The sequence below is a fragment of the Cottoperca gobio genome, chromosome 5 (assembly GCF_900634415.1).
Source record: "Cottoperca gobio chromosome 5, fCotGob3.1, whole genome shotgun sequence".
NCBI classification, from domain to species: Eukaryota; Metazoa; Chordata; class Actinopteri; order Perciformes; family Bovichtidae; genus Cottoperca; species Cottoperca gobio.
Window position 1 is genome coordinate 12,330,113 of NC_041359.1, and position 27,500 is coordinate 12,357,612.

Sequence of the window (27,500 nt, forward strand, 5' to 3'; positions counted from 1 at the left end):
TAGGTATCTACCTCTGGAGAAGAAACAACAAGGACGCAGCGTTAGACAGTGTAATAAGTATTTTATTGCATTTTATAATGCCATTGTCAATAATTAGTACAGATTACATGCAACTAGACCTACTGTACAGTTTTTTTTATTGTCTGCATGGACAGACACAAGAAGATTCAGGTTACAAATACACAGATATATGTGTGTGTGTTTTTATACAGCATGAAGGAAAGGGCAGTGACTGGCATTACATGGCTACCCGGGGTGGAGGGTCAGAGGGCTGGGCTCCACTGTCTGTCTAAAGCCGCCGCCCAGTCCCTGTCCCCGCCTCTTCCTCGGGTCACACTTTCAAATAACAAGAAACAGAACAAAAACCAAAGGATAAAGAGAGGTAAACAGGTAAACTGAAACTAAGAAACAATACAGAGAGTCACTGCTGAAAATGTACACACATTCCTTAGGTTTTACCAGAGGAGAGCTGAAGTGGTAGTTCCATCGGATTCTGGCTGTCTACTTGATAATACCGTCAGGCAATGCTCCACTTTGAGAGTCCCTTCCCCCTCACATGACACCTCAGAACTGTCCAATCACAAGTCAGGATTTGGGCTCCCCTTGTCCTTTGAGTCAGTCACCAGCCAATAGGATGCAGGCTGCTCCTACAACACCATTACGTGGATGTACGAGAGATAACAGCTATCAGTAAAGGTGATCAGTGAAGTCGATGGAGACTTTTGGAAGTAGCTTGGTTTTTGTTTGGTTAAAGTTGTGGCATTGGTTTGGTTACAGTTTGGTTACAGTTCAGGAGTTTGGACTAAGCAAATGGTTGCTTTCAATGCCTTTGGTAGTCAGAGGATGAGCTGCATCTCTGAGAGCCAATCCACATTTTGGTATTGAGACTACACGTGAGGAGGAGTATCAAAAATGCAACAGTGTCAGGCTTTGATCTGCCTCTGTGGGACTGGGAGATGAGGTTTGTGACTGGTCACCACCAGCCAGGTGTGTGACTCAGTGACACCCTCATGGTGCCTGCAGATGATTGGCAGCTCTGCGGGTCGGAGTTCAGCACAGGAATGACAGGGGTCAGGGGTCAGAGGGAGGGGTCACAGGGAGCTGGGACACATATTGGCACCTGAGAGGACCAACAGCAATATCTTTCTAGAGCTCCGCAATTTTTTTTAAAGCAAGAGAGGGGCTACATATTCTGACATTTTTTCCTCTTTCTCTTTTTCTTTTCAGAGGTTTTGGTCCTGTCTTTGAGAAAAAGTCCTTCTGAGGTATCAATACATAATGAAGTAACTTTTTAGTTTGTTTTCCATTTGTTTTGTTTTTCTTTCCTTAAAAATGCATAAATGCAGTACAGAGACAAAAAAGTATCAAAATAGACCTAGCTAAGATAAATATACAAACAGGTGTTACCTAAACCACTGATCTAACTTTTATTCTTTTAATTTTTTTTGTTGAGATAATACACTTAAAAAATCAGCGTCCCAGACGTTTTATGAAGAACTGAAAAATGGAAACAAACAAAACAAAAACTAATAAACCGAGATACCTGCAGCACTTAATATGATAAATACATATACTTCAGCATTAGCAGTACAGTATAGGAATCAGAGCTGAAAGCTTTACAATAGCTAAACAGGTGCAGAAAAAAAAACAGGAGAGAAAAATCAAAAGGACAAAATGGGAAAGAATGCCCTGAAGAGATAAGTCAAGCATTAATATACAAGAATACATCATGTTATGCCAAGCTGGAGAAAGAACAGAAGTGTTACATGGCGACCTGTGAACAATCTACATCTTTATAAAACAGCTTTGTTTACAGGTGTACCTTAAAGCACAAGTCAGAGATCATCTATGTACTGTATGCAGCAGTTCCTCTTGGTTTGGATATTACTAGTAGTAGTGATGAGTTTCTTTAAGTGTGTGTTAGTCCTCTCAGCGTCTCTGCGAGTGTTTTGGCGAAGCGTGTGCCGCTGTGTTGTGGGTCTTTGGATATCTGGATGGTCAGAGCCTCTGTTGCACTAACCCATAGCCCTGCTTCTCTGCTTCTGTTGCACCCCTGTGTGTGCTTGTACTGATATATTCTGTCCATCACTATCCCTCCGACAACCAGCTCCATGCAACACCACATAGCCATTAACGGCCAGTTTCTCGTTTGCGGAGAGATCATGAATATGCACACGTACAGTCAGAGCACACAGTTAAGAAGCTGTTCACATAGCTCAGTGCTGATCGGGTGCAGGAATATGGTCAGTTTTTAAACAGCTGATAGAAAACTTTTCATATATAGCGAGCACTTCACAACACACTTAGAGACGTAGAGAGTGCTTTTGATGTGGTTTAAGGAGAGGTAGTCATTTTTAATTCCATGGAAAGTGAAACGTCTCTGTTTTTGGGCTCGAGCAGATGTGTTAGGGAGTCCGGATCGCCAAATAGCATCTTTTCTTTTCTTTTTTTTTACTTGTCAGTCATACAGTTAAGTGTAACAACAATTTTGGCATTTATTATTATCACCGAGGAAGGATGGAGGAAAAAAATAATATTTAAGAGAGTCCAGTCTCCCATTGGCTATGTGTTGAACTGTTTTGAAAAGGAGGTAGTGTTATTTTTGGTTTTTATCTCGTTTCAGGATGTCTGTCTGCCACTTTGTACTTTGTTAGAAATCAGTCTCTACTGTGACAGGAAACAGTCCTGTTTGAACACAAAGTCATCAGAAAGGTTCTTTCATTAAATAAGAAAAATCGTCTGAAGTGCAAGAGATAGTTTGACAAAAAGTATGAAAATATGAACCCAACTTTCAATTACATGATGTCCCTTGGTTGTTTTCCTCTTACATTGGTATGTTTCAAAAAGAAAAAAAAAAGAAAAGAATGAATTGTTCCCTCTTTATTGTATTATATATATATGTTTTTGGAATAACTCCTCCCTGTCCAAAGATGTGACTTTTGTAACCACATTACAGTACGCTTCCTCTTCCTGCAAATACTACATACAGATCAAGACAGTATGTTTGTTCCCTAGTTTGAAAAATGTTTGTTACGACAGCACCAGAAAAGGTATCCTGTAAAGCGAAAAGTGTTCAAATGCCTCACGAGTGCCTCATTTTTCGGCCTGCTTATACAGCAGTAGGGCCAGTAGGTTTGTGTTTGGAACACAGTTTAGCCTGAGCGTGGGAGAGACAGGGTTTCACCTCTAAGTGCTTTTTTCTTTTCTCTTTCTTTTAGTTTTTTCAGAGGAACTGTGCGAGGTTTGTTAATACTAGTTTTTGGCCTCATACCTAATGTGAGTCATTCGTAACCATTTATCATGTAAAAGCTTTGATGTCTCCAAGTTCTAGTTTGCTTTACACACTTTGGTTTTCGGAATGGTCAGCACTGTAAATTATGTATAATTTTAACACAATAGTTATATGAATACAATAATAAGAATTCAAACTCCTGGTTTGTTGTCTTTTGGCCAATTCTTTAAGAAGAAAAACAAAAGGAAACTCAAAAAGGGCAAAATAAACTACAGGGTTTTTGGTTTTCTACATATTTCTTTGGTTACCTGTAACAAAAATAAAATGGGAATAAGCAGATAATAGTTTAAAATAAATGTTAAATTTGGTATGGCACTGTAGAGAAAAGTAATGCTTTTATGCTCACGGAAAACAAAACAAAACAAAAAAAATCTCACGTGCTATTCCTTTAACACAAACTCACACAGTGAATTGCAGATAGCTTCTACACAGTAACTATTACAACCATAGAGCTTTGAATCGAAGTTGAGCAGAGTTGCCACATTTGGTGTCCCACAGAAAGAATTCCCCCTTATTTGTTTATCAATTTGGACACAGTTCCAGGCAGAACCTTTGTGGGGTGAGGTATTCTCTGACTGCAGTAATAATATATATATTTTTAAAGCATTACTGATATTTCTCAACTAAATACACAACCAAAAAACAAGTGAATGAGAGAAAATAAAAAAAGATTCAGCTGTTAAATAATCGGTCTGGATAATGGCAACTTTAAGTGCTATTTCCAAATTTCTTGCCTGCTACACTTGGGACAGAAAGGGAGAGGGGCAGGAGTGGGGGTCGGGTATCACAAGTTGGGACAATACTGCACTTTTTTTTTTTTTTTGCCAATACTCATTTGGAATGGTGTGAACAGCCAGTAAATCAAACAATTTACAATACAAAAACAAAAACAGCATCCTTAGAAAAGGTACGTCGAAACAGAACGCCACCGTGGAAATATTGATCCTCAAAAATAAACAATGATAATAACATCAAAAAAAAAAAAAAGGAAATGACAAAAGCTACCACACGTTTTTTTTCTTGTTATACTCCATAATCATGAACAGTTTTCTTTTTTAGTCACAATATTTCTGTAGACGCTTCCTCCCTCATTTCTCTCTGCTTCCCCTCTTTTCTTCTCATTCTCAAAGTGTTCCAAGCTCATCGCTCCGTCCGGAGACGGAGGAGAGGAGATGGACAGCACCAAATGGTCCTATTCCTGCAGTCTCTTTGGGGTGGGGATGGGGGTGGGGTAGGAAAATGTCTTTTTTCTCACTTAGAAGCAAAGAGTTTAAAAGATGTCTGTGACTAAGTGTCTTGCTGGGGGCAGAAGTTTGGACAAAGACCGGGGGCCACAGCATCGCCGTGGGCTCGCACATGGACGCGGAGACGGGAGCCTGCTCTGCAGAAGTGTTGGAGCACTGTTGGAGGTAATCTTTGAAAGCGCTCTTCCTCCCTTCCCATCTTGAAGCCCGACAGTTTCATTTCAATCAAATCAAAGAAGATGAAAAAGCAAGTGATTGACTCAAAGAGGGGGAAGAAGGAGAGGTATACTGCACAGCCCCTAGTGACTGCTCCAAATCTATATACACATGATCCTGTGTGTGTCTTTCTCTTTCAAATACACACACACACACCTGTGTGTCTTCTCAACTGACGTGGAGATAAAACGGCTAGCCGGGCAGCCCGGGACAACAGCGAGGAGGGCGTATGCAGAGTGGTCGGGCAAGGAGGAGAGTGTGTGTCCAAACCTCTAAGGGTCTCTACACAGAGGCTGATCGGACCAGGGAGGATGATGACACATGGTTTGACAAGTGAACGAGTGTGTGTGTGTGTGTGTGTATATGTGTGTGTGTGTGTTTGTGTGAGTGTGAGTGTGTATGCATTGAGTGGTGTTACACCTCTGAGCCAAGTGTTGGAAAAGAAACACATGGAGGTAAAGCAGTGCTCCACAGTCTTGTTTTGCGTCTTGAAAGTAACGGAGGTCATCTAACCCTGTTTGGAGTTTCTCAATGTTGTCCTTGGTTGCTTGCATTTTCTTAAAAAACAAAAAAAACATTCTCTTTTTTTCTCTCTTTTCTCTTAAGTGTACTGTAGCTATCTTTTCCTCTTCACGCTGACGAGAGGGCTCAGGGATTGATCTAGCTATGTCTCGTCCCTCTGGTCCATCTGGGATCGGTCCTACTCCAGCTCCTCGGTGGGAAGATCCTCCTCCAGGTCGCGCTCGTCGCTCGGCATTGGCAGGCTGTGTGTGATGCCGGCCATGAGGGATACTGACCGACTGTCCTCCTCCAGCTCAGTGGGCTCCTCCTTCACATGCACATGGTGGCTGGAGGAGAGGGCAAACAGCTGTTAGCAGGGCGAGGGGCCGGATTTTTAAAAGCAGGTGCCAATAGCAGAAATTTTCATTGCAAATGTTTTGTGCCACGTTCAGAGCTAGTTCACTAAAATACATCAACATGTATATTTCCAGAAGGCCATCAAGGTGGCTTGATTTAATGTTCTTTTATGTGCAGTTGAAGTTTGGTAAAGTTGAGGCAACCAAAGCATAAAAAAGCTTACAATATCGTCTGCTATGGTTGTAGAAAATAGTCTGAATTCTTTAGATTTTCCAGTTATGTAAAATTCTCTCGCACTAAATTCAATTATTTCTCTTTTATCAGCCATCTTCAATTAATTTTTTATTTTTTATTTACCAGGCACAATGCACTACTTTTCATCTGTAGTAGTACTAGTGTATAAATAGTATTATTTATTTCAGTATCTCCATTATACCTTGATTATATAGATATAATAACAATTATAATACAATAAACACTGATTGTGTCCCAATTAGTCTAATACACTGGCATATGTGTCGGATGTTCATGCGTACCTGTACTGGTGAGGGCTGAGCGTGGGGCTGCAGCTACCGTTGCTGTTGACCTGCTCCACAGTGGAGCTGACATCATCGTGGCCCACATGCAGCATGTTGAGGCTGGCCGCAGACGGGCTCACCATGGAAGGGCTGTTTAGCATGGACAGACTGCTCTCTGCCAGAGCCGCCTACACACAGACAAAGACACAAAGAGAGATTACATTTAAGTTTTTATAAAAATATGTTTGATCAAATTAAGAGAAGCTAAATGATAATGGTAAAAAGGGGTATGTGACATAATAAAAAGTCTGAAAACGATCCATACAGAACAACCAGATATGTTGAAATGTCTAACTAGCTTGACTTTAGTGCTGCATTATTCTGATGTTTATTTTCTAGATTAATCGATTAATTGGTTTCTAAAATGTCAGAAATTGTGAAAAATCCCAGTTTCACAATGTCCAAAGTGATGTCTTTAAATGATATTTTATTTCATATGCTATAAACAGAGAACAAGCAGGACATCTCCATATATGAAAGGCTGAAAAAAAGCTTTTTCTGACACTTTTGCATGAAACATTACTCAAAATAGTTGGCCATTTCTTTTTTTGTCGATCGTCAAATCGTTGCAGCTCTACTTGACTTTAATAAATGTAAACTGTAATGCTCAAAATGTTTTTGTAAGTTGACGTATAACAAGATGTAAAAATTTGTATAATTAATGGTCACAGCCACAATGAATGATGGATAGTCTTTACTTTATGCACCGATGAGAGCTCTTCCATATGGAGCACATTTGAATCCACCAACTTGCTAGTGAACTTGACAAACCACTAGGGGGCACTTATATACAATGCTTTCCCCCGTCATGGCTTGTGCTTGTGCATTTAAGTCCTTGACACAAGAGTGTGTGTGTGTGTGTGTGTGCGTGTGTGTGTGTGTGTGTGTGTGTGTTTTCATGTGAAAGTTTCAACAGGGATGTTAAGCGAGACTGATCCACAACCTCAACTTAAATGCAGAAGCGGCGAAACATCAATGTCTGCAGGAGAGAAAACAACTGAACCAACAGGGGCAGCTTCTGTCACCACTCCACCCGCTCACATCCAGCTGTGTGTAGATGAGACAGGTTGGACACTAGCTGAGGGACTCACCCCACCTCTCCTCTCACACAGGAGGGGGAAAAAAGACAAAAGGAGGGGAATTCTCACTGGCGCAGAGATGGATTTTCTGGGACAAGTGATAATTTTATGCGGTAACCTTAATTGACAACTACTTGACGCTATAAATCATCTCTGTGGTAAAATTGCATGTGTGTGTGGGTTGGTGTGTGTCTGCGTAGGAGTGAAGAGGTGTGTGTGTGTGTGTGTGTGTGTAGGAGTGAAGAGAGATGTGTGTGTGTGTGTGTGTGTGTGTGTGTGTGTGTGTGTGTGTGTGTGTGTGTGTGTGTGTGTGTGTGTGTGCGTGTGTGTGTGTACGTGCAGAGGTAAGGGTGGCGCATGTGTGAGAAAGTGAGGTGGGAGGTGAGAGTGTGCGTTGGTGTGGGAGGAGGGAGGTGGTGTGAACGTCGTTAGGGAATCTGCTAATTATAAGAGGGAATTGATATTAGTGCCCTTGATTGCGATTGGCTGCTTTGTATGTGTGTGAGTGAGTGTGAGGGAGATAGAGAGACATGGGAGAAGGAGAGAGCATTCTTTACCTGGTAGCTGGCGTTTAGGGATCCAAAGCCCAGGCCTGAAATCATGTTTTTCACCAGAGTGGGACTTCTGCATACACACACACACACACACAGGGAGAGAGAGGGAGAGGGGTGAGAATCACAGATTGAGCGCACATGTGAAAAGATGTCACCTCAGCCAAAGCACTCTGACAGATCTCACAAATATGTTTGTTACAAGTAGAAACAGACACAGACTGTAAACAGATGCTAAAACACACACACATGAAAGTGTCTAATGTCTGGCGTGCAGGTGTGTGTGTGTGTGTGTGTGTGTGTGTGTGTGTGTGTGTGTATGTGTATGTGTGTAATTATCCCTGGTTTCTCTGGTGGTTGGAGAGAACATCTGTTTACATACGCTAACAAGGTTTTTTTTTTCCTCTCCTGCATTTCACACAGCTGCTTACTAATGGTGTCGACAAACAGAGAAACACACACACACACACACACACACATTCAGTACAGTACATGATAACCCGACCCCCTTTTCTTTTTTCTTATTTGATTGCTGAGTTGGCCTCTTGGTGGTAATAGAGGGTCCATTTAGGCAATCATAGTGCCAGCACCCATAAGCTCACACTCAAATCAACCTCAACTGTGCACTAAGAAAACGTGTGTGTGTGTGTGTGTGTGTGTGTGTGTGTGTGTGTGTGTGTGTGTGTGTGTGTGTGTGTGTGCGCACTTACCCAGTCATCTTTGGTGGTCTCCTCTTTTGGTATTCAACTTCATCCACAGTCCACACAGCCCCCTTCACGTTCTCAACACGAACAAAACACTTGTGCAGACTCAGGTTGTGGCGCACAGCATTCTGGGAAAAGGGAGCGAAAAGAGGAAGAGCTTTAACATGACTGAAGACTGAAGTTAACAAGTGCTTAGCATGGGTATATTATCTAATATCTAATTTGATTTAGTTTTCACATTTTATAGTAAGCCCTTCTTCATCTGATTTCAAAAGGACTGCAGAGTCTGCGGAGAACCAGCATGCAAGGAATGCATGAAATAATTGTAAAAGGCATTTTCACCTTTATCTTTAAACGTGACACATAGTTTACTCCCTAATATTCTCTGGTGTCTCCTGTTAATATCAGAAATTCTCTATCTTAAATACTCTGAATTACACATCTTAAATTTCCATGATATTTCATGACTTCTATAAATACATGTGTCCTTGAAGAGAAACTCAACACCGGCTGAAATAGTTATTTTTGTTACTTGAAGTTCTCTCTTGGCTGGAGGTAAGACCACTCACTAAGGGTGTGTTCAGTACAAACAATGCTTTCCAGCTCGGTGTTAAGTTACTTCTTAAATAGTGTGACCTGAGGAAGCTTTTTATACACACACATACTGTAGCTCCATGTACTGTGCCAAAGTAGCAGTTCTCTAGTAGTGTTATTTTATCTCAGAATTTTCTAATCAGTCACCATCAGCACATACACAGAAACACACACACACACACACATCCACAGGCACTCAGACAGGCACGCAGGCAGGCAGGCACACCGCTATCTTCGTCTCACCCCCCCAGGGACAGGCCTCCCTTTTCATCTGCTATTTGTAGTTTGTTCATGCCCAATTTCATTACCAATTTTAATTCGTCTATAATTAAATCCTGCATATTCTCTCTGACACGTTGTTCTAAGCCGAGAGGGAGGGACAGGCCAGGCATGCATCACTCCTCGCCATAATTACACACGCAGATACACACGCACGCACGCACACACACACACATACAAACACACACACGTAATTACACAAGCCATAATCAGCGGAGGAACCCTTTCTCCCCCGCATCCCCTCAACCCCCGAGCCGTGATGCTAAGTTTTGTAAATGAGTCTGACCCCAATCTGCGCCTGCCACCCTGACAGTGCAAACACACACACACACACACACTCACACTCACACAGACACACACACGCACACACACACAGACAGACACACACAGATACACACGCCAGACACCAGTGCTATTGCAGTGCTATTTGCATTCGTCTCCGTGATGAAAGCCTAATTCTCCCAGTTAAAACATTAGCAGTCATTTACAGTGGGTCACAGCACATGTGCCACTCATCTCCACTCCCTCCGGCTGAAAGAGGGGAGGGGGGATGGGGGGGGGGGGGTGACTGGAGACAGAATTTTGGGAAGAAAGACTGAATTGTGTACCACAAAAAAAATTAAATAAAAAATCAAGAGACTACATTTATTACAGGTTCTCAGGTGTTTTCTAGTATTAATGTCTACATATTGTAATCAGTCTGGTTGTGTTGCATGCTGGGATATTCTACTTCCATATGATCCTAAATATGAATATATGTAATCAGGCGAGAGGATAAATGAAAGAATGAATAAAAAAGCAATTTGTGATGACTTTGCAAACAAATAAGTGTTAAATGGTGGTGAATGAAGTACTGAAGTGGAAATACTATGTATACAAATAAATATTAAACATATGTGTGTATTATTAGCAAAATGTAGGTAAAATGTCTAAAGCAAAAGTACTCACAATGCAGAAAAAGGCCCGTGTGAGTGCTACACATTACATTCTTACTGATGCACCAATGTGTAAGCAGCATTTCTTTTTTTATTGGTCATGGTGGAGCTAATGTGAACTATTTTATACACTGTTGGGTTTAATCTATAACAGTGTATCATATTTTATATAATCTGCAAAGTGACTAAGATGTAAAAAAACAACAGAAGTGGAGTAGAAAATACAATATTTAGCTTTGTAATAAAGTATAAAGTAGCATGAAATGGAACACATTTTTACTTGAGTACAATACTTGATTAAATGTACTTAATTACCTGCCACCACTGGAAGTCAAAGTGAAGCATCTAATGTAGAGTCTTGATTGCATTTTATATTCTAATTTTCGTTGTACGTGTGACCAATTACGTCCTCCAAAAGTAATTTATAATTAAATTAAAACAAATGGGATACTGTTTTTCTGGTAAGTTAAACAGAAAATAAAACCTCTTCTTTAAGGCCTCCAACCCATCAAGCAGCACCTTGAAATAACACTCAACATTCATCTCTCCTCCTCTCTCAATCATCCCTTTCTTTCCCCCTCTCTTTTGTCCCGTCCTCATTCTCTGTCCCTTTCGTTCCTATGATCAATGACTTCCACTCCCTGACACCGCTGCTCTCCTCATGAAATATAACGGCTTATTAAAGGACATACATCTCTACGGCCCTATTTGACTCGCTGAGCTGCTATATAAATACATAAGGGCATGCCGAGCTATATTTAAAGGTCTGCGAGGCCAATGGCACAGGAAGCAGACACCAGACATTAATAGTTAAAATTCATAAAAGTCAGATGAGGAGGTAAAGATATTCCTGGCTGCCCCGTCTCTTAACCCTCTCCGCACCCCTCCATCATAATCCCATCCCTCCCTCCTTGGTTTAGGGCTATTAAAGGAAGGACGGGGTCTCTCCTCACCCTCCTCCCACTGTCTCTCTCTCTCTTCTTTGCTCATTCTCTCACTTTACCTCTCTGGAGGAACTGACACTCAAATTAGTGTGAGGTTTTGGTAGAAATGGGTCAGCACCTACAATGGTGGGATCAGGCTAGGTGTCTCTGTGTGTGAGAGAGAGCGAGAGATGAGGAGGGTGAGAGAGAGAATTCAATGTGTGTGATCATGAGCAATGTGTGTGTGTGTGTGTGTGTGTGTGTGTGTGTGTGTAAGCTTTTTATGTGCATCTCTGTAACGAGGCTGTATAACAGCTAGATTGTGGCTTTACCGTCGGGCCGACTCTGCGCTGTGTTGGAGGTGAGAGAGAATTGTTTAGGGCTGAGAGGGAGAGGAAAAGAGAGCGTGAGGAAGAGGGAGATAATGAGTGCAGCAGTAGGGAAGTGTCTCATAAAGGACTGAAAGAGCCAATAACTGTCAAATCAGTCAAATCTTTAGGAGCTGAGCAAAGTCAGCTTTAAAACGAGTGTGTGTGTGTGTGTGTGTGTGTGTGTTATTGTATCATTGTGTAAGGGCTAAATGTATGCCTTCAAAATTAATCCATTTTCTGCTAAGTGAGGTAATTTTGGCCAATCCAAACGTGTCTAACACTACAAAACCTGCCTGCACATTGTGTTTCTCTCATTGTGGTGTCAGCCGGCATCTGCTTGGGTTGGGGGCTTCATCAGTGGGCACAGACCACAGTTACTCTGCAGTCAATTAGATCAGCTTTCATCCAGCCAGAGTTGTATACCACATTTTAGTTTGAGTCCAAATATTGTGCTTTGATTGGATCAGCTTTTAACCAGTCAAACTTTCATTTTCTAAATCTGGCGTTTTTTGCCATCCTCTAAATGACTCCAAGCCAGTTAGCTAAAGGTTCTGGTTTCCATCTTCCATCAGTTGAGTTAACATTTCATTTGTTAGATCTGAGAGGAAGAGCAAGCGAGAGTGTGTAAATCATGAGCTTTTACCTTCCATGTGGCTGTGTTTCTCCTGAAATAGGCAAACTTTCGTGTAAACCAGTTGTAGATCTCATTGAGAGTCAACTGTCTGTCTGGGGACTCCAGAATGGCCTGAGGACGGGGAGAGGAGACACAACAAGATTTAGAGGAGAAGAACACAGACGGAGAGACGAGATGGGGAAAGTGGATCATAGGAGAGACTTACATGACGTATAAGAGAGGCGTAGGTAAAGGGAGGCCTGACATCAGCGTTCTTGTAGAACTCACAGTTCTGAGCCAGCTCTGAAAAAGAGGCATGAACATTTTAATGACCTGATCTGTGTAGTGTAACACAGGTCAAATGTAAATGGTGATACATGGAAATAAACAGTTAAACAGTCATACATTCTCAGTGATATTTTAGATAGATAAATCCATGTAAGAAAATTAGGGAAAAATGTGTCTAAATAACTAGATTAATATTGATATTATAGAAGTGTGTATCTCGCTTACTTTTACCATTTGAAGACTTGTAAATGGGAATGAATAGGACTTCATTCTAAGCCACATATTTAAACACATAATGCGTAGATGCCTGGAATTAAAACTAAGGCTACAGTCATTTTCTATTGAAAGAAAGCAAAGAAATGGCAACAATTGCATCTGTCTTTGAGCCAAACATGAAAGTGATTTCTGAAGTGAGAAATATTTCATTGCACTTGCAGTGAAATATTTGGAAGAGAAAAAAAAAAAGCACATGAAAACAGCAACAAGTAGGACGACTGTAAAAACAAACTAAAGCAGTGGATTTAAAAGTCTTAGTCCATTGTGAATCAATAATTTGATAATGCCTAATATTAATAACATACAAAAGGCAGGTGCTGTGTAAGTGTCTGTTACCTGAGGCGATGGGGGTGCAGTACTTGTCGGAGTTACGCCTACGTATAGGCCCAACACCGTGCGTGTGGGAGTGGGAGTGTGTGTGCAGGCTGGAGGAGCTGATGACTGAGGGGCCCTGGCGCATTGGGGTGATGGGGGTGGCAGCTGAGGTGGGGGGGTGAGGAAGACCCTCTGGGTACATATCGCTGTCCCGCTTTAACATAGAGCCACTGGAAGCCAGGTTCAGCTAGAGTGAGAGACAGACACACAGAAATTAGGGGGATTCATTCAGCCAAGGAGGTTTAATAGTTTCTACCTATTAAATCAAATAAAAAAGTTTCAATTATGCACAACTTTAAATAGCTTTTATTTTCACATACACACAACAAATGTTATTTCATTAAGTCAAATATTCCTGTCCTCATATAACTTACTGTAGCTCAGTTTAATGTTGTCTACTGATGCATATCATGGAGACTGATGCCAGCCTGACAAGGCAATAAACTTTCATTTGCAAATAAAATGGGGTAAACTAACTTTAGCTGGGATTATTCATTATTTTATTAAACATAATAGTTTCTCTACTGAGAAGGTGGGGAACTGTTTTAGTGCAGGGACATACAATGGATTTTCCATCTGATTAATGCTTCTCTCATATTTACTTTAAGGCTTCACCATCTGCTGAGCTGCTGCTGTTTACAGAGAAGCATCCTCTCCACAAGACAGGGTCAGATGATATGAATGTAATAGACAATGCTTGTGTGTCCTATACGTACACAACACACAAACAAATCTCTTTCAGTAAAGTGTTTCTTAACGGTTTAGTCTGCTAGTTGTGTTAGAATACTATTACATCTGAGGTTGTAACTCAGTAAATTGTGATTATTTAACCTAAAGCCGTATACTTTAGGTTTCTATATCCATGAAGCGCTGATAATGTTAAGTCACATTACATAAAAAATAAATAAAGCCCCAAATACTCCTTATGTTTGTGTCCCTACTGTAACAAATGCATTCTTGCGAAGAACCACACGCACTGAACATACTGAATATACTGTATTTATGCACACAACGCTGGCTGCAATTAACCCTGCGTTTACAAAAACAAAACCACACGACAGCATGTTTGTAAGAAGGGAACACACACATGCACTCTGCGGTGGCAAAGTCTTCACGGACCAATACGGCCCAATTAGGCAGGGCCTTGCACACAAACGCACACACAGTACATACAGAACCAGTACTCCCAGTCTCTCTGGGACAACCGTTGCAGGGCTGCTAGTTTAGGACTAATTAAAACCACTGTGTGTGTGTGTGTGTGTGTGTGTGTGTGTGTGTGTGTGTGTGTGTGTGTGTTGACTATATGTATGTAAAATGTGCGAATCGCCTCCTCTTTAATCTGCCCCCTCTCTGTACCATTTAAGTAGACTGGAGGGGGCGGGGCTGTTTAACAGGTACTTCATTAACGCTGCAACCCTGCCACATCACCACGGCAACAGTCGAACCCTGTTAATTGAGGCCAAGCTTTGTTTCCATTCCTGACGCTCCTCCCCTGCCCCTCCTCCTCCAATCCCTGACCCCGAGGCCTGTCTCCGGTGGTGACAGAACACGCCTCTTCCTGATTTCCCATTAGATGTTAATAGCAGCTGATCCCCCAGCGATCAACGCATCATCCAGACACACAAACACAGACACACACACACACACACACACACACACACACACACACACACACACACACACACACACACACACACACACACACACAGCCACTCGGCTGCACCCATTTATATCCCCTCAAATTAAGACACTCTACCTCTAATTGACAATTAATTTCAACATCTTCATATTTTAATAAGACTCCTCGTCAATCTGAATACTGAAATATTCATTAGATACCTAATAACAACCTCACCAACCAGTGTGGACACACACACACCACACACACACACACACACACACACACACACACACACACACACACACACACTTCTCCCTGAATTTGAACCAAATACAGAGCTGAAGTTTAACTCGGACACAGTTTGAATCTGTGAAAAGCTGAATTTTCAAATTTCTCTTTGGAATAAGAACATTATGAAATCGTAGTGTTCTGGGGAATGAAATGCAAAACATCATGAGAAGTTTAAGACAGAAAGAGAGACAGAAGGAAACAAGACAGACAGAGAGTAGTCCATATGATTTCTAAATAACACATTAACCCTCACTGGTCAATAGGGGGCGTAGATACCAAGCTAGACAGTAAGAGAGGAAGATGAAATCCCAAGAAGGTTTAGGGATAAAGAAACTGTTCAATTAAGAGGAGTTTGTAGGTGAATAAAGAGGTAAGAGCTTTTGGGTCAGAGGGTAGAAGAGAAGGTCATGTTATTCTGGGTTTTGCGGTGGCAGTTTGTACTCACAGGTTGGTTAAAAGGCTTTGGCTCTGAGGGGCGCATGTGCAGGTGGGTCATCATGGCCTGGAGTCGCTCGCTCTCTTTCGCCAGCTGTAAAACATACAAGGTTGGTTACCGCCATGAAAAACACTTTGTCTCATTCCATAACGCTTAGATTGATATCTTGCGGTATTGACACAGAATTACAATTACAATTACACCTCAGGCAGAGAGATGATTATGAAAGTCATCTGCCGCGACACCCGGAGCTCTCTCCCACACTTACACTAGCCTGCAGACACACTCGTCCCTGTTTGACATTGTTAACTGCCTTTTAATGGGTGTTGCTACAGCCTGTGGAAACGCTGCATCCTGCGTGTGAGTTTGTGCACGAGTACAGGCGTACAAACGTGTAGCCTCCAGAAACAACGGATCTACACTAAGACAGATAGCACCATTAACATACTGCACACACACTGCAGAGATGTGTAAATATGAGATATTAAAACACAGTGCCTGTGCTGCTGTGTGTGTGTGTGTGTGTGTGTGTGTGTGTGTGTGTGTGTGTGTGTGTGTGTGTGTGTGTGTGTGTGTGTGTGTGTGTGGGTGTGTGTGTGCTGTTGGAGGGTAGAGTGGTGGGCTGCCTGTGGACTGCTGAGGGATGAAGTGATATGTCAGAGAGAGAGAGACGGCCGTCCTGATGTGATGTGACACCAGCTGCCTCTCTGTCACTTTGTGTTCCCTGGTGGTGGCTTCAGGGGCTCAGCTAAACGCTGTTTACCACCACCACCACCAAACACAATGCTAACCCTAATGCTGGACAGCACACACACATATTACGCAGTGATGTGAACGGGGGTATTCTGAAGTGTTTTGGAAACTATGTCAAGATGTGTATGTGAAGAGGCAGCCTTTGTGTTTTCACTTTTCTTACGTACTGTTTTCGAGAACAGCATTTCACTTCTCGTCCAGTGTTGGTGTTTTGCTTTTGCTGGAGCATTCAGATGTTTCAAGAGCATTGCGTGCGTGAACCACTTTGAGAACAAGAGAGGCCATGCAGTGGTCCTTCGCTTTCTAGCTCATGTCTCTCTTTCTTTTCTCGTCCCTCTCTCCCTCCTCCCCAGCCTCGCTCTCTCTTGCTGGTGACCAGAGCAGCTTTATAATTGGAGCAGCGATGGCAGCTTCCCTGCCGACTGCTCCTTTTAAATTACAAGCTCCGCTGCTCTCCATAAACTCTGCCCTGCTTCAGACAAGTTACTGCCATTGACTGGCTGAAACAGTCTTTGTGACTTAGTTTGTGAGTGGATGAAAATGAAGTGTCTGTATGTGACTCACCTGTATCTCCAGTTGCTGAACCACCTGCATCTGGACTCGGCACTGAGCAGTGCTGCGGTCGTCTAGGGCGTGCTCATTGTTCAAGTGCCTAGAAGTAACGGGAAATGCAAGAGGGTAAATTAATATCTACAAATAAAAAAAACTTCCAAGCACCGGAAGTTCCAATTCAATGAGCATTTCTAAGTGACACTGAATCAACAGCAAGCGTCAGCTTGTTAAATCAATTCACAGGTGCTGAATAATGAAGTAACAAAACCCCACTCTTGCACTTTTTATTTAAACTGCCTTATGAGCTGTTTCAGCACTATAAAAATAAATCATAATCTTGGAGGTTTATTTTGTCTAGTGTAGGACGCAGCAGCTGTGTTTTGTGTGTGTATACTTCATTGGTGCTCAGTGAGCCGTGATCCAAGACAACCACCTGGATATGAGCTCATGTGTTATCGCACAAAGCCTTATCTTAAGACTTTCTGTTAGCTAAACTCCACATATTAACACTGGTGCGCATGTGTGTGCGCGTGCATGGACATGGGTGTATGTGTGAATGGTGCCGCTGTTTGTTTCCTCCAATGTGGGAGGACCCGGGACCTTCTGATCTTTCCCAGCCCACCCCTCCCTGTCTGCCTTCCTCCATCCCTTTCTCTCTGCTCTGTCATCGCCAAGGTTATTCACAGGTTGCTGCTGCCTGCCTGGTGTGTGTGTGTGTGTGTAGTTGTGTGTGCGGGGGTATCGGAGTAAGTATGCTATATCCTGTGGTTTTAAGTTACAACTCGAGTAATCTTCGTAAAGCCACTTTTCTGACTTGTTTGTTGTGAAATGTACAAGGAAGTATGTGTGTGTAAAGTGTACGACTATTTGAGTGTGTGTGTGTGTGTGTCTTTAAGAAAGCAGAAAGTTAGGCAATATCAGACGAAGACTAGAAATGAAACAAAAACAATGATGTCATGGCATGGCTAATCCAGTCAGATAAGTGCACGATAATAATAACAAAAACATGATCTCACCCCTGACTCTCTCTTTCACTCTCTGTTAAGCTCTTTCCCTCTTCCTCGTACTTCTGTCCACTCTCCCCTTCCCACTCGTCTTCCCCCGCAACTCCCCAAATGCCTATGATTCACACTCATTCCAACCAAAATCTGCCCCCAAAACCCTCCCCTCTCTCTATAGCCGGGCCATAAACAGTAGCAGGTTTTTTTTTTCGATGTGTCCCGACAATGAGGCTCTGTTTACTCCTCTGAGTGCTGGCAGACAAGGCTTTAACCCACATTACACCCAGCTCAACCGACCACAGCCAGAGTATTATACCAGAGGACGGGGAGGGAGGGGAGGTGGGAAGGGAGAAGAGAAGAGAAGAGAAGAAAGGCCTGAAATAGTAGAGTGTCTCCCGTGTCTGTTCTTCTGCTCTACCCTTTTCCCTCCTGGGGCGATGACTAAGGCTGGCTGGAAGGGAGCGCACTGTCGGACTGACGGCATTATCTGTCACTGCCTCTATTTTTTTTTCATCTCCCTCTCTCTCTTACACACACACACACACACACTCTTTCACTCTATCTCTCTTTCTCCTTCCATCTGCCCCGGGGCTACGTGAAATGAGACACCAAACAACAGCTTTCCTCTCCAAACTTTCCCAGCCTGCCTGAACGCTTTGATCTGACTGTCCGATGCCATCACAATCACCATGCACACTTCTGTGATAATGTGTGTGTATGAGTACACATTTCATCACCCTGGCTTATTAATATCTCCATTGCTCAAATAGCTAAGAGTTCCACACCGATAATGAGAGTGTGAGTTTGTTTAGGGCTTCATTAAAGGCTTTGTGAAGCCTTCGTTAGCAGCCATAGTGCCACGGGGAAGTCCGCTGTACTGTGTGTGACAGACGAGGAGGTTGCAGAATGTCAAGGCCAGCGACTGCATCGACATCCAAACTGGCAAATAACATGATGGTAGCACAGAGGGAATAAGTGGGAGAGAAGCTTGTTTGATGTTTTTACTTTTGTTGTGGAAATAATAAGATGTGCGCGCGGATAAGCTAATTAAGGGTAATTTTTCTATTTAAGCAACGAAACAATGTGTCTGAGCCTTCAGAGGAAAAGATTACAAAACACAAACATACACAGATAATAAAACAAACAAAAGCCAAATGAAGGAAGGAAGGACTCGGTGACAAATACTAACTCAGGAACAAAGAGGAAGAGGATAGAGTTGTAGGAGGAGCCCAAAGAATTCCTCGAAAAACAGATGTTGAGTTTATGCGTGTACCTGTGTGTGTATGCATGAATGTGCCTCAGAGCAAATGTGATGCAACAGATTGCAACTGATGAATTAGTGAGCCAAAGTGAAACACCAGTTATGATCGTGACACTCATTAAGCACAAACTGTAGCTTCACTTTGCTTCATCTTTTGTTCCTACTGGTGACCTGATCTTTTCAGGCACATTTGATACAAATTTATAGAGGTTTTGATGTGGCCTTTAACCTAGTTTTTAGTCAATAATAGAGATGTGAGAGACTGCCAAATTCTGGGTTTGGACATGTGCACCTGAAATTGAAAACAATGCTGAAGTAAGAAGAGTTGCTGATCTTTATCTGTGGGAATATTTTGAAAATAAAGACTTGGACTTAAGTCTGAGAACAAGTCTGGAAATATTGTCCTTCTCCATGGTAACTATAAACAAATTCAAGAGCCCTTGAAGCCAAAAACAGGCACCCTAACAGGTGTGCTGTTCTTTTTCCAACTGCAGTATTAAATATACAGTATGCAGAACCCTGAAGTACTTAAGATTTGAAGTACTATCCCCACCGAGCACTAAAATATGTTTCTCATTTTGTAGTGCACTATTTCTATCTGTAACCCCAACCTATGCATCATGTTTAATATTGTTGGGAGGTTGCTAACTTACTTGATGAACTGTCCCATGTCCTCACACAGTGCTTCACAGCCAGGCCACTTACACTCTCCATGGCCGTAGAGAGGATGGGAGCCGGCATGCTCCTCATGACTGTTGGGGGAAAAGAGACACACACACAAAGAGTGAGGTAGTAAAACAGATGTTACATTTTTCATATGTTGTTTTGTACATAAAATAAAAGCAATTACTTCCTCAGAATAAGGAGCGAAGCCTTAATATGCCGCACTCTCGCACACAAACACACACGTGCAAAGCTAACTGTAGCAACAGAAGCTTCAATGCAGCCATCTGAGACTGGTTAGCAGTCATTAGTTTGTACAGTTCACGAAGCCAAGTGCAGAGAGAGGAGGATAGAGCAGAGTGGGGTCAGTTACAGAAGCCAGGCAAATAAGGGAATTGATCCAGCAACCTCAGAGGCACATTCTTAAGTCCATGACCTGTCTTTCTGTCCTTGGCGCATGTGTTGTGTGTGTGTTCTTATGTTTCAGGAGTTGACACAGAGTCGGCACAGGACCAACCAGCCATGACTGATTGGTGGCGGGTGCCGTCATGTGCTAGTTGTTCTTTTGTGGTGAGCTTACGTGTGCGTGCACGTGTGTGTTTTTGTGCGTACATCTGTGCATATTTATGAGTGGTTGTGTATTTGCATGTGTGTGTGGCGATGGAAGACTGGGCCAGGTTTGGTTTGGGCCCAGGGTAAAATAACTGTGTCCATGCATGTGTGTCTGTGTGTCTGTGTGGCAGGTCCAGTAGCAGATGTGGTTCAGACCTGGATCTTTGCCGACAACTGCTGTCTCCACATATATTTACATGACTGTGTATGATTGTGTATGTGTGTGCACGTGTGTGTGTGTGGGGACTGGGATGGGGATTCTCCCAAATCAACATCAGAAGGTTGTCTAACAAAAACCATTTGTCTCGCAGATGGAAACATGTCTCTCTCTCTCTCCCTCTCCCTTTTCGCCTCTTCCTGATCATATGTGCTGGCTAAGGTTGGAGCGTGTGTGTGTGTGTGTGTGTGTGCTGGCTGTGGTTTAGTCAACTCAGAAGCAGCTCAGACAGCAGACATGACAAACTGCTGGCAACCACATTCTCCTCCACATCAGCCATGTTAGCTTAGCAGGCTAACACACGAATGCTACCCTCTTCGTGTCTACTAAAGCCAACTCTGTAGGGCTACCAGCAGCACACTGCAGCTGTAGTATGAAAACTAATTGAAGCTATTTTCATTGGTACTCACACACACACACATCCTGACCTCCTCTAAAATGAGGTCAGAGGTCAGGGACAGCAATGCCCCTGGCGCATCAGTGCTAAACACTGCAGTCCACCCTCCAGTAGTCTCTCTGTCTTAGTCATGTCCTCCCATGTTTGTGTACGTGTGAGTGTGTATGTGTGAGCGTGTATGTGTGAGTGTGTATGTGTGAATGTGTATGTGTGAATGTGGATGTGTGAGTGTGGATGTGTGAATGTGTATGTGTGAGTGTGGATGTGCTACTCACTGGCTGCTGGGGGGTTGGCCACCTTTGGGGTAAAGGGGGACATGGTCGTCTCCGATGTCTGACTTGCTGAAGGAGGATATCCACTCAAACAGTCTGGCTCTAAAACACAAAGACAAGACCATGAACATTGAATAAAGCCATGGGACAACACAGTCATACAGTACGTGTGGTACAAGTTGTTCTATCACATTCATCCCCAGTATGTCAACAAATTCTGATCCAGAAATATCGATGAATGAAAGAATTGAATTCCCATTTTCCACCATCCTCTTCACTATACTATACTTGCATGTGGTTGACAGTATACTGGCAGAACATACTGAACCCAGCACACCTCCTATCAAATGAGCTGAGAGACGTTTACACCCTGGTGATGTGTGGTATGCTGCATGTGCATGTTTTGTGTTTACGTGCGTAGGTATGGAGGAACATCTAAAACACCTAAAAATGACATAGCACGAGTGTGTGAGTTAGAAAGACTACAGGTCACACAGAGGACAGACTCACTGACACAACGTGGATATTTTAAAGGGATAGTTCGAATTCACCAAGTCACACAATAAAACAAACAAACTAACCGATCGAGGCGGCGGTAGAACAGCAACTCCCGTGATCTGTGAAGTAAAATCACTGTTTTTGTCAATGGGGTCTGGTGGCTCTGAAGAGAGCATAGATAACGGCTTCAGTTCCCCATTGGAAAGGCTTCTCTGACGGCAAGGCTAAGCGGAGAAAATATTCTAAATATAGGGCACAGTTAAAGCAAACTATTTTTTTTAAGGGCTTTCTATTTGGTGGTTAACATAAGTTCTGCTGATGCCCCCGTCCACAGCAGTACATTGCTTAGCTTCCGTGCCGTAAATCACGTCTGTTTTTCCAGACTGGGGGTGTACCGACCGCCAACTACTGTATGTTATACACTGACTATGAATATGTACCTGATATAGCCCCACTTTAAATCAAATCAGAACTATCCCTTTAAGTATTTTGACATAGTGTACATTACTGTACCTGTCTCTCTTTGGGGTGTGGCTCTGTCCGTTGACCAGGCTGTGCAGTGGGATGTGAGCACTGGCAGCTTTGGGGAAGGCTGAGGTAGAATTGGAGCTGTTGGTGCTCAAGTCCAGGCCCTCGGCATGTTTCAGGGCCTCCTCACTGCTCTGCACCCCCGACACCTCCTTCCACAGCTGTTGGAGGTCTGACGGACACATCGCTGCAGAGATGGAACGCACAGTTAACTTGGCAACCCTAACTCTGTTGATCAATTTCACATGTTCAGTGCAAATATGATTAGATGATTTACAAGCTAATTCAAACAAGAAGAAATGTGGTTAATAATAAGTGAGATGAGACAATATCAGCCTCATACACTGTAAATAAACTGATGTCACAGAGAGCTGCGACTAACTATTCTAATCCACATGAAACACACATGTAACTATTACAGTCCTCTGAGAGTGGTTACGAAAGGAACATAAGACAAACCTAAACAGACAAGAGGTTAATTTCTGCATGTTTTTGTTATCTTTCCAGATATCCACTAGTCCTCAACTATTTCCTAATATCTGTTGGCAATTGCTACTGGCCACCAGCACCACTGCTCCTGTCACTACCACTATTTGTCTGAACAGGGTGGGTGCACACTTTGAGTTCTTTCTAGTCGCAGCTTTGTTATTTCTGCTCCAATTTCACAGTGAGAGAGACGCCTAAAATGCCACAGCCTACTCCATTGGATCTTAGCATGCATATACGCACACACATCTGCACATACACACACACACACATACACATACACATACACATACACATACACATACAGAGACCTTGCAGCAATCCAAATATTATGTCTGCTTTGTCTGCATTCTTCTGTGGTCCCGCCAAAACAAAAGTTCTCACTCTGGAGGAATGAGGCGGTTTGCGCATAAATTTCTGTACATGTGTGTGTGTGTGTGTATTATCCATGAAACCTGACCAATCTGTGGCCACGCCCAGAGAGTGAAAGTGTAAAGCAGTTAAGGAATTGTTAGATGAAGGATTTCCTCTTTTGACTTATCAGACCAGCACACACCACATCCATTCAATTAAAAATGTACATTTTGAGAAAAACTAAGATTTTGGATTCTGGTGAAAGCAAAGCAAACAAACTCAAAACTGTAAGCAACCGAGAGCAGGACAGATTTGTAAACAAAACGTTCTGATTTTGTGTGCATTGTATTCAGGTGAAAATGTCCTCACACACATACAAAGTATTTGCGAGGATGAGAGTGCGTTTGCTTACTATTAAAAGTTACACACTCGCATCTGGCTGCTCGGGTCATATTTCTATTCATTGATGTCTGTAGACATGAGACATGCTAGGAAGTAGCCTTAAGTTAGTTAGAAGGTGGGGATTCACAGGATGAAGTCAAATCTAATGGATTCATTGTTTTATATGAAAGTGCTAAAATTCAAATTAGTTTAGTGCTCTCTCTCTCTCTCTCTGTTTTTTTTTTGCCATGAACTTAGTAGCCTCCATCTTACTGCAGTAAGGGAAATAAACAATAACCACAGCAGGACCCCCCTCATGTCAACCACCTCCCCCCCACGAACTACCCACCGGACACAACGGCCCTTTGAGGCGGGGCAATAGTGTGTGCAGTTGTGTGTGTGTGTGTAGGTGCGAGTGTTTATGCATGTGTGTTTGTGTGTTTGTGTGGCATGGCTGGTCAGAGGAATGCTCCGGCTCACGCCTGGCTGAGCCGTCACAATGGACCGGCTCTTTCACACTGCAGGGAAATTCCACTCTGATACGGAGGGAGAGAGTGAGAAAGAGAAGGAGATGCCAAAGCCAAACGTTTGCAACTGTCGGGAAATTAACACTCCTCTATCTAAAACTCTGGCATCTGTCTTTTTATTTGTTTTCAATTTGTATCTTCTCTGGGTTTTTTTTTACGTTCTTTGTAAACTGGTAATTCCATTTGGACATTCGGACAAAACAACACACACACACACACACACACACACACACACACATACTCACACTCACACACACACACACACACATATACTCACACTCACACACACACACACACACACACACACACACACACACACACACACACACACACACACAGATAATGTTTCTGTGCAATTCTTGGGTCTTCTATTAAGTTTATTTGATTAGGTTTCTTTCTGTTGGATTTAGATGACACAGCGACTATGAGAGTTTGTGTTCTTGTGTGAGTGACTTGCACGTGACTGCGCATGAGAGAAAGAGAGAGATCATACAGACGGAGGGAAGGAAACAGGTCTGTTTGGTCAACTCAGTCAGCGCTTTAGCAATGTTACGGCCACTTCAGAGCCCCTAAAGCATTCTCTGCGTGTGAGGTATTGTGTTTGCGTGCGATAAGACATTACTGTGTAAAGGAAAAAGTGGACAAAGACACACACATATGCACACATGTTCACTAAGGGCGGGCCGGTCAACAGTCAACATTTATCTTTCTAAAACCATGCTGACAAGATGAAGGGACTGTGGGAGAAGTTACATAGGGGAACAAAAAAATATCCAGTGGGCACAGCAATAGCAAAACGATGATGTTCTTGTGTCTGGCTAATCTCAAGTACACACACACACACTTGCACAAGCACATGCACACACCTCCAAGCAGGGGGCTTAGTGGCATATTTTACCTATTATCCAAATGAGTACCTTCCACAAACCCACCAATCAGGTTTCCTTTTATCTTTTATAGGCTGATTAACTTAACAGGCTTCACATGCGGCATTTGGTATAGGCCTGTGTGTGTGTGTGTGTGTGTGTGTGTGTGTGTGTGTGTGTGTGTGCTCTGTTATGACCATGTGTGCATGCATGTTTGTCAGGATGTGTCTGTGTGACTGAGTATTGTATGTTTGGAGTTGTTTTTATAAAAGTGTGTGCGTGCGCGTGCACATACCTTGCTGCAGAGACTGCATGGCGGCGGTGGGCTGCAGTGGTACAAGGCCTTGTCTCTGGAGGTTGAGGATGTGCTGCTGCTGAAGTTGCTGCATCTGGATCAGCTGCTGCTGGAAGGCCAACTGTTTACTACCTAACTGCTATGGGCAAAAAGACAGAGGGACAAAGGGTAGAAAAGGTTATCAAGTTAAGTATTACTTCCATGTTATCAGTTCCACACGCAGTTTATTTCACTCTTTTTACTTCTTTTACTTTCTTTTCGGTCTGAAAAGAAGTTGTTAACACCAATATCTGTAATATTTCTAAAGTATAGCACCCATTGGTCCTTGTTCAAATAGCGACCAACTAATGTATACTTGTCAATTTGTGACCAGAATTAGCACAGAATGCCAACGTTTGTATTAATACGCCCTCTGCTAATTTTGGCACAAAAAAAGTCCAACCATGAAAGAACACTGAACGAGTACACGCCTGCAGAAATCTGCTAGCACCCACAACAGACTATAAAAAAAGAAGTGTGAATGGTAGTTTTGAACTAAATGCCAAGACAGTTACCCTTGAGTTTGTCTTCTTTTATCTGTAGCCCTTCCCTGTTTTTGTTATTGTGATTTCAATTGGTCTGCTTTTCCCATTACATCATTCAGTCTCAACAAATTCAAGCATTAAGTCAACTAACACCATATAAATCTTTTAAAAAGTCCTGTATTAAACGGAAGAAAAGCCTGAAGCCAAGCTGCGAGGACCCTGAGGGTGAAGAGAAGGATGTAAAGGGAATGAGGGAGGTTGAAGGGAGAGTGGGAGAGACTACATGGCGCGTGGCAATAATGTTGGTGTGTGTTACGGTGATAAATGTCCCCTTTCCTGCCCTCCCAGTCTGGGGCAAACGTGGCCTGGGCTGTGATGTTTAAAGCCCCCCCCCCTCACTCCCCCGACCAACCCCCAAGAGAGATGGACTTTATCTCTCACAGATAACTAGTGGAGAGGAAAAATAAATAAATACAACTTGAAGAACTGCTCATTGTGTGTGTGTGTGTGTGTGTGTGTGTGTGTGTGTGTGTGTGTGTGTGTGTGTGTGTGTGTATGAGATTGTGTGTATGAGAGAGAGAGAGAGAGAGAGAGAGAGAGAGAGAGAGAGAGAGAGAGAGAGAGAGAGAGAGAGCAGCCTGGTACTCTTTGAACAGTGAGGATCTCACAGGAAGGGCAGTTAGGTCACTTCCTTACAGACTTGGTGCCTGGGGAAAAGAAGTGTGATGGCAGTGTGTTTGTGTGTGGGAGGAGGCTGTGAGGGAGGTGTAGAGGAGTAAGCACACCAACTATTTTTTACAAAAGAAAAACAGAAGAGGGAAAACACTGGATTCAGCTATAAGTTTTCAAATTAACTGAAAATATTTTAATATTTGTAGTATATTATTGTTTGGAAATCTGGGGCCTGATTCACAAAAGTGATTTTAAGAAATGAGGAATAAATCCACATTAAAATGAAAGTGGTGACAATTCTAGGACCACTTCAATCTTTGTTCAGGGCAACCATCTTTTTTGATTACTCCTTTGGTCAATGAAAACTTTGTTATTAGGTATTGGATGTTGTGGTCACAGAAAAAAATATTACATGATTACATGATTCAGTTCTTAGAAGTGAACGGCCAAATTCTCATTTGTTGCAATAAACGACCTATCATAATCAAAATGTCCTGACTGAACTGTTTCCTCCTTTTCTCTCTCTCTTTCCAGCCCTCCTGCCCCCCCCCCTTTTCTACTTGTCTGTCCATTTTATTTCTTCCACTCTGCCCCTCTGTCTCTCATTCCCTCCTGAGATATGGCTATGGTTCTTTAAAACACACATTGTGTGTGTGTGTGTGTGTGTGTGTGTGTGTGTGTGTGTGTGCGCGAGCCTGTGTTCTGTTTACATTAGCTGTGGCTGAGTGGCCAAAGCTAGCGCAGTAACAGGCTGTCAATGTGATTTATGAGCACATCACACACTGTCTGAGCCTGCCAGTCACACAGATGCACACACATACACACACACACACACACACACACACACACACACACACACACACACACACAAATGCGAAGGACACTCACAGACAGACACGCGTACACACACATGCACACATCTCTTGTGATGGTCAGAGTCACTTCATTAAGCTGACTCCTGACCAGTCCCAAATGCATCGGCGACACACACAAACACTGACTCAACATACACATACATACTCTTTCTTTCAATGCATCACTTCCACGTAGACAAGAAAGTAAAGAGAAATTGCAGAAAAGAGGGAAAAGGGCAAAAAGTCACAGCCACTGGAGCACA

General features: G+C 42.8%; 1 protein-coding gene across 4 annotated transcripts in view; it reads right to left on the reverse strand.

Annotated features, from left to right (window-relative positions):
• Positions 1–44: 44 nt before the first annotated feature.
• foxp4 (forkhead box P4) overlaps positions 45–27,500 on the reverse strand; it is a 92,743-nt gene continuing 65,287 nt past the window's right edge. For 2 of the 4 annotated variants that reach the window (XM_029431409.1, XM_029431406.1), the window contains exons 6-19: positions 25,188–25,326; positions 22,264–22,465; positions 21,834–21,869; positions 21,256–21,354; positions 19,745–19,843; positions 16,842–16,929; positions 15,534–15,617; positions 13,138–13,363; positions 12,464–12,540; positions 12,268–12,369; positions 8,529–8,650; positions 7,825–7,891; positions 6,147–6,316; positions 45–5,600 (exon numbers count right to left, since the gene is read on the reverse strand). In XM_029431409.1, the coding sequence (XP_029287269.1) occupies positions 5,453–5,600; positions 6,147–6,316; positions 7,825–7,891; positions 8,529–8,650; positions 12,268–12,369; positions 12,464–12,540; positions 13,138–13,363; positions 15,534–15,617; positions 16,842–16,929; positions 19,745–19,843; positions 21,256–21,354; positions 21,834–21,869; positions 22,264–22,465; positions 25,188–25,326 (1,659 nt within the window). In that variant the 3' untranslated portion in view covers positions 45–5,452. The remainder of the gene's footprint in view (positions 5,601–6,146; positions 6,317–7,824; positions 7,892–8,528; positions 8,651–12,267; positions 12,370–12,463; positions 12,541–13,137; positions 13,364–15,533; positions 15,618–16,841; positions 16,930–19,744; positions 19,844–21,255; positions 21,355–21,833; positions 21,870–22,263; positions 22,466–25,187; positions 25,327–27,500) is intronic. The other 2 variants (XM_029431408.1, XM_029431410.1) reach the window with 2 other exon arrangements.